The sequence below is a fragment of the Heloderma suspectum genome, chromosome 4 (genome assembly GCF_057233095.1).
Source record: "Heloderma suspectum isolate Gila_16-S chromosome 4, 16-S_ref, whole genome shotgun sequence".
Classification (NCBI taxonomy): Eukaryota; Metazoa; Chordata; class Lepidosauria; order Squamata; family Helodermatidae; genus Heloderma; species Heloderma suspectum.
The window spans coordinates 34,214,905-34,232,251 of record NC_139461.1 but is presented as its reverse complement, the minus strand read 5'-3'; the positions used below and the strand labels follow the sequence as shown (position 1 = coordinate 34,232,251).

The following is a 17,347-nucleotide window of genomic DNA, read 5'->3' as shown; positions in this document are numbered from 1 at the left end:
CACACACACTCCAGATCTATGCTTTCATTCTAACCATGAGTCCATCAAGATCAGTATTGTCTATACCAGCCTTCCCCAACCTGGTGCCCTCCAGATGTTTTGGGCTACAACTCCAAGCATTCTTGATCATTGGCCATGCTAGCTGGAATGGATTGATGTTGGAGTCCAAAACATCTGGAGGGCACCAGGTTGGGGAAGGCTGATTTCTACTGACTGCCAGTGGCATACCAGGTTTTCAACTAGGGGTCTTTTCCAACCGTGCCTGGAGATGGGAATCAACTGTGGGAACTGATCCTAGGATCTTCTGCATGCAAACCATGTGATCTATACTCATCTATAGCTTCTTCCCCTCCAAAAATACACTTCAGTTCACACAAAGTTCAGAAACACAGTTTTAGGGGTTTACAGTTTGTGCCTATAGCTTCTTATGCCCACAGAAGGTATATAAAAGTGTGTAAGGTGCACGGGGCTGCCACCAACATCCCTGCGTGCACCGCCCCGTCACCCTGAGTTCTTGACCTCCCTGAATTGAGCCAGGAGGTCTGAATGGGGCTTCTATTAATGTTTGCTTGAACATGAGATCACCCCTGTGCATTTGGGAACCTTGGTAACACAGGGCCCCTGATCTTGCAGGGAGTTCTACATGTATTCAAGTGAACATGAGCATAACCTCCCTTCAGAGCTTGCTGTTCCACCCAGCAAGGTCAGGAACAGGGAGGGCAGGCAGGGTGGCACCAGCGTGCATGGCCCAGGGCCCCTTACTAAGTTTGTACACCCTATTCAGGCATAATGCCTGAAGAGGAATTGTTACCCAACAGAATCACAACCTGCAAAACAGTCTGCCATTGAGCTCTCCCAAACAGACGTGATCTTCGCCTTATGACAGCCTTCCCCAACTTGGCGCCTCCCCAGATGTGTTGAACTACAACTTCCATCATCCCCAGCCAGCCAGTGGGTTCGGCAGTCCAACACATCTGGACAGCACTAGCGGGGAAAGCTGCCTTGTGAAATGTAGTTCCAACTGGAACAGTTACCTTTCTTGAAGTCTGCTCTCGGATTCCTTCAGTTTGGTTTTCAGGTGCCTCAGCGTCACTTCCTTTTGCTGCAGTGGGGTCAGGTACTGCTCTGGGCTGGGCGGTTTAATGCCGTGGTTCTCGCCACAAGAGTTGTATCTTGCTGGCCGCCTGCAAGAGAGAAAATGTTGTTGGGCCTGCAAAGCTGTGTTTGTATCCTGCACAGTTAGGATTGGCGATTGGGGCAGCAATCCTATACTTCCCCAATGTAATGTGATATTAATGTTGGTATACTTTTGTATTTCTACGTATATGGGTAAACTGCTTTGATTACTCATTTGACAAGCAAGATAAAATAACTGTAAATCATATATCAGCCTTCCCCAACCAGGCAACCATGGTGCCATTGGCCATGCTGGATGGGGATGATGGGAATTGTAGTGCAAAATATCAGGAGGAACCTGGCTGGGAAAGGCTGCTATATGCACTTATCTTAGAGTAAGTCTGACTGAACTGGTAGCTCTCTTTCTGAAATGTTTTTAATTGTGCTGCGGTTTTGGTTTTTAAGAATGCAGTATATTTAACCTTTTTCCTCCTACTGTTTTAGTGATTTATGGCTGCTTTATTTTAGTTATTTCTGCTAGTCAAATTGTTTTTGAAATGGTTAAAGGCGCAATCCTATGTGTGTTTAGGCAGAAAAAAAGTCCTCCAACTCCCAGCATTCCTCAGCCAACAGTGCTGGCTGGGGAATGCTGGGAGTTGGAGGACTTTTTTCCTGTCTAAACATGCATAGGATTGCCCCCAAGTTATTGTTTTTGCTTATGTTGTTAGCTGCCTTGGGCTCACTGAGGAAAGGTGAGATAAAAATGTTTTAAATTAATAATAATGAATACACTCAATGGGGCTGACTTTGGAGCAGACATAGATAGGATTTCGTTCTGGACTGAAACCTAGAATTCTTTTAGCATTTTGGAGTAGGTGAGGTGAAAACATGCCCTGAAAATTGGAGGACAAATCATGACAATTTCCTACAATGCCCCAGGGCAATGCTACATTAGGGGCATTGTGAAAAATTTAAATGGTGGCCATATCTGGCTGCCAGGAGCATTGCTGTAGCCACCATGAAAGAAGCCCACTGGAAACCACCAATGGATAAGAAGCCCCACCAAAGAGCACTTTGTCCAGAGCCCCCTAAAACCTGGAGCCAGCTCCATTCCTTCCAGTTCCAAGGCTGGCTTCCAGTGCTGACTCCAGGTTTTTGAGGGCTCTTAGGCAAACACCCTCAATGAGCCCTCTCCTCAGTGACTCCAGTAAACAAAGCTTCACAAATGCAGATTCCAGGAAACTCTCAGTCTGCACAGAACTAGCTAATCCACACTTCTACAAATATCAACAGAGGATATGGAAGGGGAAGTTAGAGAAGTTGCCAGCTGTCTGGGCATGAACTTCACAGCCAGACTTGCTTTGCAGGGATGCCCCTCCCTTAGGGTGGTTCCCTCCTACCTTGGCTTCCACGAGGGGCCGACCTGGCAGAGCATCTGAGCCCTGCCCCTAACTTTTCCCGCTGTACTCTGCGACGGACCCTAGTATCCCTCAAGTCATGCCCTTCACCTTCCTCCTCCTCCTCCTCCTCCTCCAAAACTTGCATTCTCTTGTGTAGGAATGCAGGGGCAGTTCAGTCTGGGCCATCTGTGTGTCAAGGTCTTGGGAAAAAAGTCTCGCCATATGTGGGCTAAGGAGGGAGCCTCCCTCTGTTCCGGCTGTTCCCATTCCGATTCCGAATCTGAGCTGCCAGACCTCTCCACATGCTCAGATTCATTCCTGATATACCTTATCACCACCATTGTCACCAGCTGCTATTGCTTCTCCTCCTCCTCCTCCCCATCACTATTCCTTGCTTGCCTGGGAAGCCAGGAGCCAGCAAGCAAGTAGGCAGTGGCATCTACTGTGCTACTTCTCACCGCCACTATTGTTTGGGCCAGAGCAAGAGGCAGGTGTACAAGCAGGCTGCAATGGTGAAGAGGAGGAACAAGTCCAGGGTGCTCTCGTCAGTGGGCCCCTGCTAGGGTGTGGGCCCTCAGCAAGTGCCCAACCATGCCTACCCTTGATGCTGGCCCTCCTGGCTCCCAGTAGTATAATTATAACCAGTATAATCTTATGAAACCATACTAAAGACTTGTACAAGTCTGGGTGAGTAGCTTAGCAGTCCCACAGTTCAGGGAAGTCTTGACAAATAGTTTGTGCATTGCTGGGTGGGCTAATAAAGCTTTCCTTCTTTACTTCAATTCTTGGGACCCTCATCGTCCTATGGCAAAACGGGCCACAGAAATGGATCAACAGTAACTATGGCTGCAATCCTCACCTTGTGTTTCCCGGAGCCGATTAACCTCCTCTGGACTAAGTGGACTGTAGCTAGCAGACAATGCCCATTTGTCTGTAGTAAAGACATCATGTGAACAAGTGGCCACATAAAGAAGGTCAGCAGGGGCACACATGAAAGAACACAAGAGTATGCAACAACACCAGAGCTTCTTTATGCAGCAGCCACAGGTCAAGGCAATGGCAAGCGGTGTTACCTTATATACTATCCCACAAGAGACTAATTTAGAAGCACAAAAATCAATGCAGACATTGAGTTAGCGAGAGATGTGTGGCCCTTTGCAAAGTTTCATTTTTCCCACCAAGGAAAGGAAATCGGCTTGGAAGGTGTCAGCAGTGTTCCCACCACACCTGTTCACATGCTTCATGAATGCAACTCAAATGCTTATAGCATTTATAGGCCTGCATATATGTAATGAAGAATATCTTCAGTTACAATTCAGCACTTTGATGACAGCTAGGGATGTAGGGAACTTAGATGATAGGGGCAAGGTGCGGGAGGAACAGGGTGGAGAAGCTCACTTGCCTCAGAATGGGGCTGTTATCACTTCCCTTGTATGAACCTGAATTGCTGCTGCTGGCTGAAGAAGCCCCATAATTCTGATGGGTGCTAATGGGACTCAACTGATTTTTGCACAGCATCGACAGGAAGTCCTTCTCACGGGATGTAGTAGGAGGACTAGACCCAGACTTGTAAGACAGGGATCCGCTGTTCCGTCCATGAGGCCCCCGACTGGAAGGGACAGCAAAAACAATGTGTTATATAGTACTCCATGCAAAATATATATTAGGGCTAAGTGGAGGCTGGTGACCTGGATGTTGTATGTGTGTGTGAGAGAATCTGCTCTGGGTTTCAGTCAGAACCAGTGAGAATTCTAAAGGAGATACCCAAGGTGCTGAACCCTACCCCTAAAATAGGTTCAGCACCTCGGATAGTTCCTGTGGCATTCTGACTGGTTCTGATTGAAACCCAGAGTAGATTCGCTGCCCCCATTAATACTGGAGCCACTGGCCTCGACTGGGCTGCAATGATTAGTCTATTAATCAGATATATTAATCAATTAAAAACCTTCTAGCCCATTAAATTCTCTCTCTCTCTCTCTCTCACACACACACACATAAATGTTGCTTACTTTTAATAAAAGTACTTAGCAAAAGAGCACATGGCAGTTGCCATCTTAGAAGAGGCATTCATCCTCTTTCGCATAAGAAGGAATTCCTCATCTAAGATGGTGCCTGCTGAGATACACGTGCATCATCCAAAAGTAAAAACTCGAATGCTCATTCCTTCAGATATATTGGTTGTTGTTTTTTTCATATGCATCAATTATTAATTTATCTGAATTGCAGCAGTAACTGAATTCATTTGAACTGAACAGATTAACTAAGGGAGCAATCCTATGGCCCCTAGATATTGTCTGAGGGGCTACAGGATACCGGGGATCCCCCCCCTCCAAGCGCTCTGACCTCAGAAGGGGGAGTTGAAGATTGCACCCCCCTCACAGCTGGTGCAGAAAGAATCGTGCCGGCTGGTCTCTGAGGTCAGAAAAGTGCCTCAGAGAGGGGGGAAAGGGGGCATTTTGGTGGGTGGGGAGGAGACCGGAGAGGTTCGGATACGAGCAATCCTGAGGCCTTTCCAGCCTCCTTCCCTCCCTGTCTGAAGCACTGTTGCTAGATGGGAAAAAAAGACCACATAGCAAAAAATGCAGAGCGGGAGGACAGGGAGGCGAAGATCAAGGGACTTCCAATCACTGAGAGCACAATCGATAGGATTACACTCTAACTAAACTAGCCTGTGCATATCTAATGAATCGGCTAAGATTTCTTTAATCAGGCAGCAGCTCTAATGTGTATTATACAGTGTATTGGTGTAAGTTTTCTACGATGAATTATATATTTTGGAAGCCTTTGAATGATCTCAGTGCCCTTTTCAAAGATCTATATTGTGCTTGCTGCTTGCAAGTAGAGATTAAATAAATTAAATAATTTATTAAATAAATAACAACAAGTAGAGATTAAAAATTATTAATTATTAAATAATTTAATTATAATTACATATTTAATAAGATTAAATAGATCTAGAACTAGTAGGGGGCAGCACAAGGAGTGTTGGACTTGGACTAAAGAGTACTTAACTAAAGGTGCAATCCTATGCATGTTTAGACAGAGAAAACTCCTACAAGTCCCAGCATTCCTCAGCCAGCATGGCTGGCTGGGGAATGCTGGGAGTTGTAGGAGTTTTCTCTGTCTAAACATGCATAGGATTGCACCCTAAAGTTACCAGGATTCAAATCCCTGCTCAGCCACAGGCAGCCTTGGGTAAGTTCACAGGCTCCATTTTGTCATCACACAAACCATGGTTTGCATTAACCATATTTTAGAACACAGACCATGGTTTGAGCTCTAAAGCCCTGTTCAGGTGTTCCGAACCTCATGTGATTAGAACTGTGTGAGGGGTGTGCAGGGATGCACTAGCTGACCCTGCCCCCTTGCTGACTCAGACATGCCACCCTCCAGCCATTGGAAGAGGGTATACAGAAGTAAGCTGTTTCTCGCCTCCTAGCTGAGCAGAGCAAAGCAGAGCAGAGCAGAGGAAGCTGGTCTAGGGACTATAGAAGCAAGCAATGCAGTAGAGGATACTCCTTGATACTAGAAGCCACTCTGCACCAGTGGAAGCAGTGGAGCTATGGAACCGTTTCCAGGTACTTGAGGATAAGACTGGAGGACAGCCTGCAGAAGAAGAATTACAAGGGAACCTGCATGAGCAAGAGACTGAAGGTCAGTGAAGCAGAGACGATGAAACCAAGGCCTACAACAACAAGAAGAGTAGTAGTACTGGGAGACTCCTTGCTGCGTGGGATCGAAACCCAAGTATTTCACGAAGACCCGTGGACTCGCCAGGTAGGCTGTCTCCTGGGAGGACAGATTAGAGACATGACTGAAAGGTTGCCTGCACTCATAAAGCCCACTGACAGGTATCCCCGTCTTCTCATCCATGTGGGAACAAATGATACCGCCAAGCGGAGCTACGAAAAAATCACGTCAGACTTTGAAGCTTTGGGAAGGAAACTCAAGAGCTTTGGGGCTCAGGTAGTTTTCTCATCCATCCTTCCAGTAGTTAGAAGAGGGATAGAAAGGGAAAGAAAAATACTCCGGGTGAATAACTGGCTATGAAGGTGGCGCCGATGAGAGAGATTTGGATTCTGGGACCATGGGCTATAATTCCAGGAAGATGGACTGTTGGCAAGTGATGGATTGCACCTCACAAAGGCTGGGAAGAATGTGTTTGGCCACAGCATGAAGAACTTTATCAGGAGGGCTTTAAACTGAATCCTACGGGGAAGGGAGACGTAAAGTTGGGGGTAACAATGGACGAAGGCTCATGCACCGCAACAGAGAGAACAGCTCTAATAGCACCCAGTAATAGCCTTCACAAACATGTAGGAAGAAAGCCAGACTATGAAGCACATGGTCTTCTATGTCTAGATACTAATGCCCAGAGTATGGGAAACAAACAGAACAAACTTGAACTCTTAATACAGGAGGGAAATTATGACTTGATAGGTGTAACTGAGACTTGGTGGATGACTCTCATGATTGGAATACAGCAATTGAAGGATATAACTTGTTCAAAAAGAACAGGAGGAACAGAAAGGGAGGTGGGGTTGCACTATATGTGAAAAATACACATCTCTGCACAGAAATACTGGAGGATGTGCTTGGTAGCCCCATCAAGAGCATCTGGGTTAAAATTAATATAGCAAAGAATAAAAGGAACATTGTGGTCGGAGTCTACTACCGGCCACCCAATCAAGGAGAAGGCGAGGATGAAAGTTTTGAAAGGCAAGTAGCCAATGTTTCAAGGAAGCATGTTGTAGTAGTAATGGGGGACTTCAGTATCCCCGATATTTGTTGGGAGACAAATTCTGCAAAATATGGCCCCTCCAAAAAATTCCTGACTTGTGTTGCGGATAACTTTCTCCTACAGAAAGTAGAGGACGGAACTAGAGGATCGGCTATCCTTGACTTGATCCTAACCAACAGAGATGACTTAGTGGATAAAGTAGCAGTTACAGGAACTCTGGGGGAAAGCGACCATGTTATACTTGAGTTCTTGGTTCTAAGGGAAGCAAAAGCCGAGTGTAGCCAAACGTGTACCCTGGATTTTAGGAAAGCCGATTTTAATAAACTCAGAACAATGACAAGTGAGGTCCCATAGGAAGCAACTCTAATAAGAAAAGGAGCCCAAAATGGGTGGGAGTTTTTAAAAAAGGAAATTCTCAAGGCACAATTACAAACAATTCCAACAAGAAAAAAAGGTGGAAGACAACAGAAGAAGCTAATGTGGCTTCACAAAAAGTTTAGAGATGACCTGAAAACAAAAAAGGACACATACAGGAAGTGGAGGGAAGGACAAGCAACAAAGGAAAAGTACAGGGAGGTAGCACAGAATTGCAGGAATGGCGTCAGGAAGGCTAAAGCTGAGAACAAGCTGAGGTTAGCGAGAGATGCTAAAAGCAACAAAAAGGCTTTTTTCAGATACATACATAGTAAAGGACAGAGGAAAGAAATGGTGCTTCAACTATTCAATCAGGATTGCAAAATGATAACAGATGACAAAGAAAAAGCAGAAGTGCTCAATTCCTACGTTGGCTTAGTCTTCTCCCAAAAGAGGGTCTATAACCCCCCTGGCAAAGGTGAAGTATAGGCTGAAGGGGCAGGATTGCAGCTTGAGATTCATAGGCATATGGTCAAGGAACACCTGATTACTCTGAATGAGTTCAAATCTCCAGGGCCAGATGAACGGCATCCTAGATTAATAAAGGAACTGGCAGAAGAACTCTCAGAACCACTGTCTATTCTCTTTGAGAAATCATGGAGGACGGGTGAAGTACCAGATGACTGGAGGAGGGCTAATGTTGTCTCTATCTTCAAAAAGGGCAAAAAGGAAGAACCTGGGAACTACAGACCAGTCAGTCTGACATCAATCCCTGGGAAAAATCTGGAGCAGATGATAAAGCAATCCATCTGTAAGCACCTTGAAAACAATGCAGTGATTACTCGAAGCCAACATGGATTTGTCAAGAAAAAATCCTGCCAGACGAATCTGATCTCATTTTTTTATCAGGTAATCTCCCTTGTGGACTGAGGGAATGCTGTGGACATAATATACCTCGACTTCAGCAAAGCTTTCAACAAAGTGCCCCATGATATCCTAATTAGCAAACCAGCTAAAAGTGGGCTAGATGAAACAACTATCAGGTGGATCCACAGTTGGCTACAGGATCAGTAAAATATATATATATTGTTTTATTGTGTGCTGTTTGGTTTTAATTTTTGTGAACCACCCAGAGAGCTTCGGCTATTGGGCAGTATAGAAATGAAATAAATAAAAAAAATAAATCAGACTCAAAGAGTGCTTGCCAATGGGATCTTCTCAAACTGGGGAGAGGTAACGAGTGGGGTACCGCAGGGCTCAGTCCTGGGCCCAGTGCTCTTCAACATTTTTATTAATGACTTGGAGGAGGAGGTGCAGGGAATGCTGATCACATTTGCAGATGACACAAAATTGGGCGGGATAGCTAATACCTTGTAAGACAGAAACAACATTCAAAGTGATCTTGATAGACTGGAGTGCTGGGCAGAAAACAACAGAATGAAATTTAATAGGGATAAATGCCAAGTTCTGCACCTAGGAAAAAGAAACCAAATGCACGGTTACAAGATGGGGGATACTTGGGTCAACAACACTACAAGCAAGAAGGATCTTGGAATTGTTGTCAATCACAAGCTGAATATGAGCCAATAATGTGCTGTGGCTGCAAAAAAGGCAAATGCTATTTTGGGCTGCATTAATAGAAGCATAGCTTCCAAATCCCGGGAAGTACTAGTTCCCCTCTACTCAGCACTGGCTAGGCTTCATTTGGAGTACTGTGTCCAGTTCTGCGCACCGCACTTTGAGAAGGATGCAGACAAGCTGGAGAGGGTTCAGAGGAGGGCAACAAAGATGATCAGGGGACTGGAAAGAAAGCCCTATGAGAGACTGAAAGAACTGGGCATGTTTAGCCTTGAGAAGAGAAGACTGAGCTGGGCAGTGGAAATGCAACAGTGGAGTCTCGTTGACCCCGTTCACATGACAAAACAACCCATGGTTTGTTAATCATGGGTTGTTTGGAAGCAAGCAGGAGTGAGCAAAGATACTGGCTTCTGACTACTTACCCACTTCCAACTGTGCTAAACAACCCAGGAATGCTCCATGCCTGGGTTTTTCTCCATGATGTCCAAATCCAGAACTCTGGGTTGCTGAGGGAGAAACAATGCAGAGTTATAACCCATGGTTTGTTCTTGAGTTATAACTCTGGGTTGTTTCTTCCTCAACAACCCAGAGTTCTGGGTTTGGATGTCACGGAGAACAACCCAGGGATGGGACGTCCCTGAGTTGTTCAGTGCACTGGAAGTGGGCGAGCTGGCTGGCATCAGCGTGCTCACTTGCTCCCGAACAACAAACTGTGGGTTGATTCATCATGCAATCCAGGCCATTGTATGAGGCTTTGATCACCTGGGCAGTGCTCAAATGTCTGCAAAATTAAGCTTGAAAATATGAAGGCTTTGTTTTTTAAAAGCCTCATTTTCCAAAACAATAAATTGTAAAAAGCACATGCTTGCTTTTTTAAAAAACAATCTCATGATTTCTAAGCCCTTTAAATTATTTTAACAACTGAATCACTCTTTTAAACCCACCCACCCCACCCTAGAACTAGCAATGCAAAGGATCTTTGCCACTGCAGCTGGGGACCTGGGATTTGCCCACTGGAAAAATACAAATTAGGCTAATCATGTAAATAATAACATGCATATTAGTGGCACGGTAAGTCTCTAATGTGGGTGGTGCCTGGAAAGTTCATAGCATCATGGAATCATAGAATAGTAGGGTTGGAAGGGGCCTACAAGGCCATCGAGTCCAACCCCCTGCTCAATGCAGGAATCCAAGTCAGAGCATCCCTGGCAGGTGGCTGTCCAGCCTCATCTTGAAGTTGTTCACTCCCTACTAGGAGATGCACACACACAATCCAAACTGTTTCTTTTAAAAATATAAAAGAAAGCGGGGGGGGGGGAGGGCAGGGGCGGAAAGGTAAAGACAGAATACATGCATAAAGAAGACTGCAAATCATGAAAAAAAGCTCCTAATTTAGAATTCATTTGAATTGGTTTCCTTTTCCCCTTGCGTGGAACACTTTATATGGACCAGATGGTGGAATGACTGTTCTGCACGGCAGCATCCCAAGGCTGTGGTTTGGGTAGCTCCACTTAGGAGAATACAACACAAGCCTGTAATGGGGGTTATATGGCTTTATTGATGAGCTGAATGAATCTCTCCAAACTGCAGCTTTCCCCTCGCCGAGAGGCAAAAGCCAAAATGCAGTTTTAAGGCTGCAACCTTACGCTCACTTACCTGGGAGTAAGTCCCACTGAACTCAATAGGGCTTACTTCTGAATAGACATGAATAGGATTTTACTGTAAAAAGGCTCTAAAATGAGAAAACTGAAAAACAGAATCTGCATTTTGCACACATGGCACAGCAGAGATATTTTTGGCAGGTGTAATTTGCCTCGTTGGCTCAAAGGCTGTATTTGAAAGAATATTATATGGGGCTTCAGGGAAAATTGAAAGGTTCAGCCCTGAAGTTTTCCTTGCCTCACCTCCTTGCTCAAATAACTTGTTTATTTTTTATCATTATAAATGTCTTTAACTCAAACATTTAGGGTACAATTCTAATTTTTTAAGGGGAGGAAACTGAAGGAAGGTTGCCAAGTTACTCATGTAACTGAAACTAATCCAATCCCAGTTCCAGAAAATGTGTTTTGTTACAGTGTTTAATTTCCCTCACTGTAGGAAAATGTTGTTAGAAAAGGGGGAGTGGGAATTTTCTTTCAAAAGAGGAACATTTCTTAGGAAACAAGCAGGTAGCAGCTAGGTTTTGCCAGCGTATTACATTTTTACATCACTCTTCCTCAAAGTAGAACAGGGCAATGTTCTTCTGCTCAAAATGCCCCTCACAAGCTACATTTCCCATATGACGTTCCAAATAATTTATTAGTATTTATTACAATTATTTATATCTTGACTTTCAAGACACAAATTCTTCCACGGTGGCTTACAAATTATACGGTGGCCATGTGTCCTCTTTTATAGTGGACAGTCCTCTATTTGAAGGGCTGTCCTCTATTTTGAAGGCATCCTCTATTTAACGTGCACTCCGGTCCATGTCCACTTTAAAGAGAAAGAACCATCAGAAGGAACAGCAAGGACCCTAAAGTTTCCCATCAACAGCACCGAGAGAGCAGACTGAACAGGCAGGCATGCAGATCACTCTTTCATTTCATAGTCTTCCTGACTACAAAATAGTTCTATTTAAATTATAATCGTCATTTCTAAATTTGCATTTATACATATAAATTAACATATACACATTTTATGCAAATTGGTGTCCTCTTTTGACCTTTTTTTTCTGACAATGCATAAGTGGCCACCCTAGATATATTACTAAAATCACAATAAATAATATTATAAAAATAATAACTGATAACAATCTATTCCATATGTCAGTTGATGGCAGAAGGCCTTGTGTGGGAAGGAAAGGAGGAACAACCCGGGAGGCGGAGGCTCTGAGGTTGTCTTTGCCTGCCTGCCTCCCTTTCTCTCTTGAAATCCTTCCCAAGGGCAGTTCATGGTAATGGCCCCAGGAGAGGGAGGGGAAAGTACAGCTGGAGCAGAGACCTGAGGTGGGCCTGCCTTCATCTCTCTTCTCAGCTGTGCACTTAAAATGGTAATTACACATCTGGAACCCTGCAGGAAGAAAAGCAGCTAGGAGAGGCAGATTTTGAGCATGGAAGCACAAGAAGCGGAGGACAATTTGATGAAGAAAAATGGTTTGTTAGGACAGCATCTAGTATATCTTGAACATATGGAGAGATGATACTTATTGGACAAGCTGTGCAACCTGTCTTCAATTTAAGATTAACTTCTGAAGCCCTGCTTGTCTCTGCCCGCTGGTAAAATCACTTAAGTTCATGAGGTACAGAGCCTTTTCAGTGGTAGCCCCACATCTGTGGAATGCTAATCCCGTTGAGCTGAATATGGTCCTATCAACACAGGTCTTCAAATGGGCTCTAAAGACCCACTTGTGTCAAGCTGCTTCTTGTGGTAAGTCATTGTGGAGTTCCTGGATTAAAGTGGTGTTGAAATAGTTTTATCTATTTGATTTGATTTTTAATGGTCATGATGCTGGGACAGATGGTTCTCATTGCTAAGCTTGTAGTTATGTTGCTGTTGTTGGATCTCTCTGGTATTTTATGGTGATGTTTTGTAAACTGTCTGCATATATATTGTGTGCGTTTTTATGTTGGAAGCTGCCTTGGGAGGGCTTGCTTCTAAAAGACACCTTAAAAGTACATTAAATAAGTAAATAATATTGTGTTGTGAGGGTAGCAAAACATCCCCAGGAGCTCCCAGGAACAGCTGATTGATCACAGAATATTCTGTAAAAACGTCATATTCTGCATAACTTGTTCTTGAACGTGATGGTAATTATGTATGCCTGTGTATAAATGCACACCATATGCAGCTGTTTTCAGGCAGGAGCTACTTGCTGGATCGTGATCTTATGATACACACAGAGAATCCAACTATTGCAAAACTGTCATAAATTGACCTAAGTCTACCACAAAGTGGTGCTGCTGTAAAAAGTGTCGTGTAACAATGTCCCTCTGCTCTCCTGCCAGCACTCCACTGGAAAACACACACCTGTATCTTCTCTTTCAGCTTGAAACCTTCTTCCTTGTTCAAGGCACAGGCACAATTTCAAAGTTGTGCATGTAAGTGCATTTAAAACAGTCCTGCAGTTGTGGTCAGCCTAGAGTTGCATCCCTTGCCTATTCAGCCAACGCCCCACAAACAGTGCACTACATAATTTTCAGCAGCAAACAGATGAGAAGCCTGCAGCCAAAAGATCTTCTGGGTTATTTCGAATCGATATGTGAACTTCAGTCTCTCTAACATCTGGCCCTGGGCAATTCTCTTTACTTCTCATTCTATCCATTTTGCTTCTCCCTTCAACTCTTCCACTGGCTTTGTCCCCAGGGCTCCCCAACATTGTGCCTACAGGGACCTCAAACGGCACCTGCAAAGCTCTCTGCTCCCTGCAAAAACGTATTTTTAATCAAAAACTTGAAAACCGTTAGGGCGCCAGTAGGGATGGCGGAGAATTTCTCCCCGAAACTTCGGGGGGCTGAGCGCCAACGTGTTCGGCCCCCCGAAAAAGTTTCGGGGAGAAATCCTCCGCCCCCCCCCCGGGACGGGACTTACCTTCCCTGAATGTCCCTCCCGGCGGCGGGTCCAGCTGGCGGTTCGTCGGCTGTTCGAGCGGGGCGGGAGCAGCAGCCGGTCTTTCGACCGGCTGCCGCTGCCGCCATTGCAATAAAAGAAAAAAAAAAAACACGTCCCCTGATAGGCTACGTGACGATTAACGTAGCCTATCACGGCTAGATTTGCAAAGTCAGCCATGATAGGCTACGTGAATCGTCACGTAGCCTATCACGGGTGACTTTAAAAAAAAAAAGTGTGTACGGATAATGGCGGCCCCCATAGGGAGCCGCCATTCCCGTTCCTTATTTGGTCGCTGTAGTCTACGTAAAGATTTACGTAGACTACGGCGAAAATAAGGGCAACGCTATTTGCGTTGCCCTTATTTTCGCCGTAGTCTACGTAAACATTTATGTAGACTACAGCAACTAAATAAGGAACGCGAATGGCGGCTCCCTATGGGGGCCGCCATTCGCGTACGCGCTTTTTTTTTTTTTAAAGTCACCCGTGATCGGCTACGTGACGATTCATGTAGCCTATCACGGCTGACTTTGCAGATCTAGCCGTGATAGGCTACGTGAATCGTCACGTAGCCTATCAGGGGGCGTTTTTTTTTTTAACTTTCGCGTTCGCGGCCGCGCGAGGCGGCAAGCCTCCTCCCCGGCCTGAATTTCAGCCGGGCGAGGCGGGAAGCCTCCCCCCCCCGGCCTGAACTTCGCGGGGGGAGCAGCGAAGCGCTCCCCCCCACCGCGAACAAGCTGCGAGAAAAGGTAAGTGACTTTCGTCCACCCCTAGGCGCCAGGTTCTTTCATGTTCCTGAACCTGCCACTGATCAGCAGGTAGGAAGTGATAGAGGAAATTGCTTCCTGTCCCCACCCAATCTTCTTTCATCCACACAGACCTTTCCTCTTTGCTCTCTCTTACTCCCAAGCTGCTAGCCTTGCTCTTTCTCTCCCCCCAACCCCTTTCCTCACTCTTTCTCTTCCTTCCTAGCCCCTAGCCTTGCTCTTTCTGTTCCTCTCACCCCTTTATATCACTGTTTTCCCCTCCCTCCCAGCCTCTATCCTTGCTATTTCTCTCCCTCCACCTCTTTTGACTAGCCAGGCCCACACAGCAGCCATTACATGACTAGCCACATCCTCCATGGGAGCCATTTTGTGGTGGTGCCTACAGCAGTTTCTCAAATTCCCAAATCTGCCCACAGGTCCAAAAAGGCCAGTGAACTCTGCTCTAAAACTCTCCTTTCCTAGGCTCCCTTTGCTTTCCTTGGCCTGAGGCCTCCTCAGACCTTGGTTCTCCTTTCTTCTACGCTCCTTCTCTAGGCCTTTCTGCCTGCCCCTCTCTAAGATCTGAGCATTGTAGCCAATGGCACCCAGAGGTGCTTCTGCCTGCCCCACTGCGCTGTGACATCAGGCCAGCTCAGCCAATGATCAGTGGCTTCATCTCCATTAATCTTAGTATATTACATTACAAATGTTACAACTACAGATGGCGTGGGTGCCCAATTCGTTGCTTGTATCTTATGTATAGGGGCTATTCATGGCCGCATTTTGTACATACACAAATGTGCACATTTTTGCAAATGTGCATATTTGCATACAAGTGAATATGCACATTTTTGCAAATGCACATATTCGCATATATGCAAAATAGGGCCGTGAATAGTCCACTCACGCAAGATTGCAGGCAAGCCAACGCCTGTAATCTTGTGTATATGGGCTAGTGCGTACATGGGCAAATGTGCGCATTTTCACGATTGCCATTTTCTTTTTTAAAAAATGGAGACTGCGGAGCGTGATGAGGCTGCCTGAGTGAGTGCGGGTGCCTCAGCAAGCGGCAGGGAGCTCAAGTGTGGGTCCGGGTGTGCGAGAGTGGGGGCAGGGGCTGGGCAGGTGCCTGGAGAACCAAGAGGGGTGGGTGGGAGCGCCCGCCCATCCCTAGTTACAACAGCGTTGCAACTTCTCAACACACAGTAAGGTGCATGCTGGGCTGACAAAATGTGACTGCAGAAAAACGAAATGTGTGTTGACCAGAGGGTGAAGGTTAATTGCTCTGAACAAGGACAGTGAAGAAGCTGTATGTCCAGCAGCTTTCCTGTTCTCTGCATCCAAATGGTTTTTATCCACTTTGCTGGCTTGCAAAATTAATGTGCTGAATACAGGAGAAGAGCTTTTGACTGCACAGTTATAACTGTAAGATAACTCTTATCAAGACGTCAGATTCTTGTCTGTACCACAAACCGCATCTTCAAACATGCAAGAAATATTGAATGGCGGGGAGACAGGAGGTGGGGGGAAGAGAATCCAGGTCAATGTCCCCTGCCTTCCATCTCCCCCCAACTCCGAAAAGCCAATCTTCAATATATAAGCAGCACTGACAGGAAGGAGCCAAGGTAAGATGCAGTTGCATACTTGCGAGAAAATGATGATCTCTTGCTTCCAGCAGCAGACATATGGACTTCAGGAGCTGAAATGCTTCCCGTGCTGCTTGAAGAGCTAAAATCAGCTTCGCTTCCTGGGAAGGAGAAGGGAAGAATAAAAGTCTGATGGAAAGTCTAACTCAAGGATTGATGTGGAGCACCTAAGCTTCCTTCCTCGCCTCTCCCACTGGAATGTGAACACCAAACCTGACATTTGTGAAAGGTTACGGGCTGGATCCATTTCAGACTTTCAATGTTTCCATGAAAATGGTGATCCGCAAGAGAAATGGGATGCAAGCATTATACTGAAACAAGAACGGCTGGATTGACAGTGCAAGACATTTGAACAGGACGAGGTCCGCTTTCATCAGGCGTATACCATCAGGTATACGCAAAGAATACCTAATACTAATTCTAGCAATCGTTGGTGTTATGTATTTAAAATAATGATGATGATGGTGGTGATGCCACTTTTCATCAACATGTTCAAAGCAGTGTAAGAAGGTAACAGGTTTAAAATTCATAAGAACAATTAAAAGAAATACAAGTATTTCCCCTCCGTTGTGGAATGACCTCCCGGTTGAAATGCACCTGCTGACCTCCTTGAAGGTTTTAAAGCAGGAATTAAAGACTCTATTATTCCGGCAGACCTTCCCTTTTTAGAACTCTTGTTCGTTTTGCTGATGCTTGTATCCTGTTTTTAAGCTGTGTGGTTTTAAGCTGTGTGGTTTTATTGTTGGATTTTTTTAATTTTTTCTAATTTTTGCTAAATTGTTTTTAGCTCCAAGGTGTTTTTAGTGATATATTGTTCGTATATATGGTCCATATGTTTTTATGTAAATGACTTTTAAACTTGGTATAGATAGAAAAAAGGCCTATAATTCCCAGCATGCAACAAACAGCCATCCTGGCCGGGGCATGCTGGGAGTTATAGGGCTTTTTTTTCTGTCTAAACATGCATAGGATTGCACCCTTAATGCTTTAACTTTTGTAAACCAGCCAGAGAGTTTTGGCTATAGGGTGGTATAGAAATGTAATAAATAAATAAATAAATAAAAATTAGTACACAACAGAAGCAAAATTCAACAACCCGATCAACTCAAGGGCTCCTTGGATAAGAAAGGGGACCATTTGAATGTGTCATGGTGAAAGCATTCTGAGGGCTCTTTCACA

At 45.1% G+C, this 17,347-nt stretch overlaps 1 protein-coding gene across 5 annotated transcripts in view; it reads right to left on the bottom strand.

The window, feature by feature from the left end:
• Positions 1 to 17,347, bottom strand: part of SYBU (syntabulin) — a 59,100-nt gene that overhangs the window by 2,322 nt on the left and 39,431 nt on the right. For 3 of the 5 annotated variants that reach the window (XM_084847987.1, XM_084847989.1, XM_084847991.1), the window contains 3 exons: positions 16,167 to 16,269; positions 3,919 to 4,125; positions 1,035 to 1,184 (listed from right to left, as the gene is read on the bottom strand). In XM_084847987.1, coding sequence (XP_084704113.1) covers positions 1,035 to 1,184; positions 3,919 to 4,125; positions 16,167 to 16,269 — 460 coding nt within the window. The remainder of the gene's footprint in view (positions 1 to 1,034; positions 1,185 to 3,918; positions 4,126 to 16,166; positions 16,270 to 17,347) is intronic. The other 2 variants (XM_084847988.1, XM_084847990.1) reach the window with 1 other exon arrangement.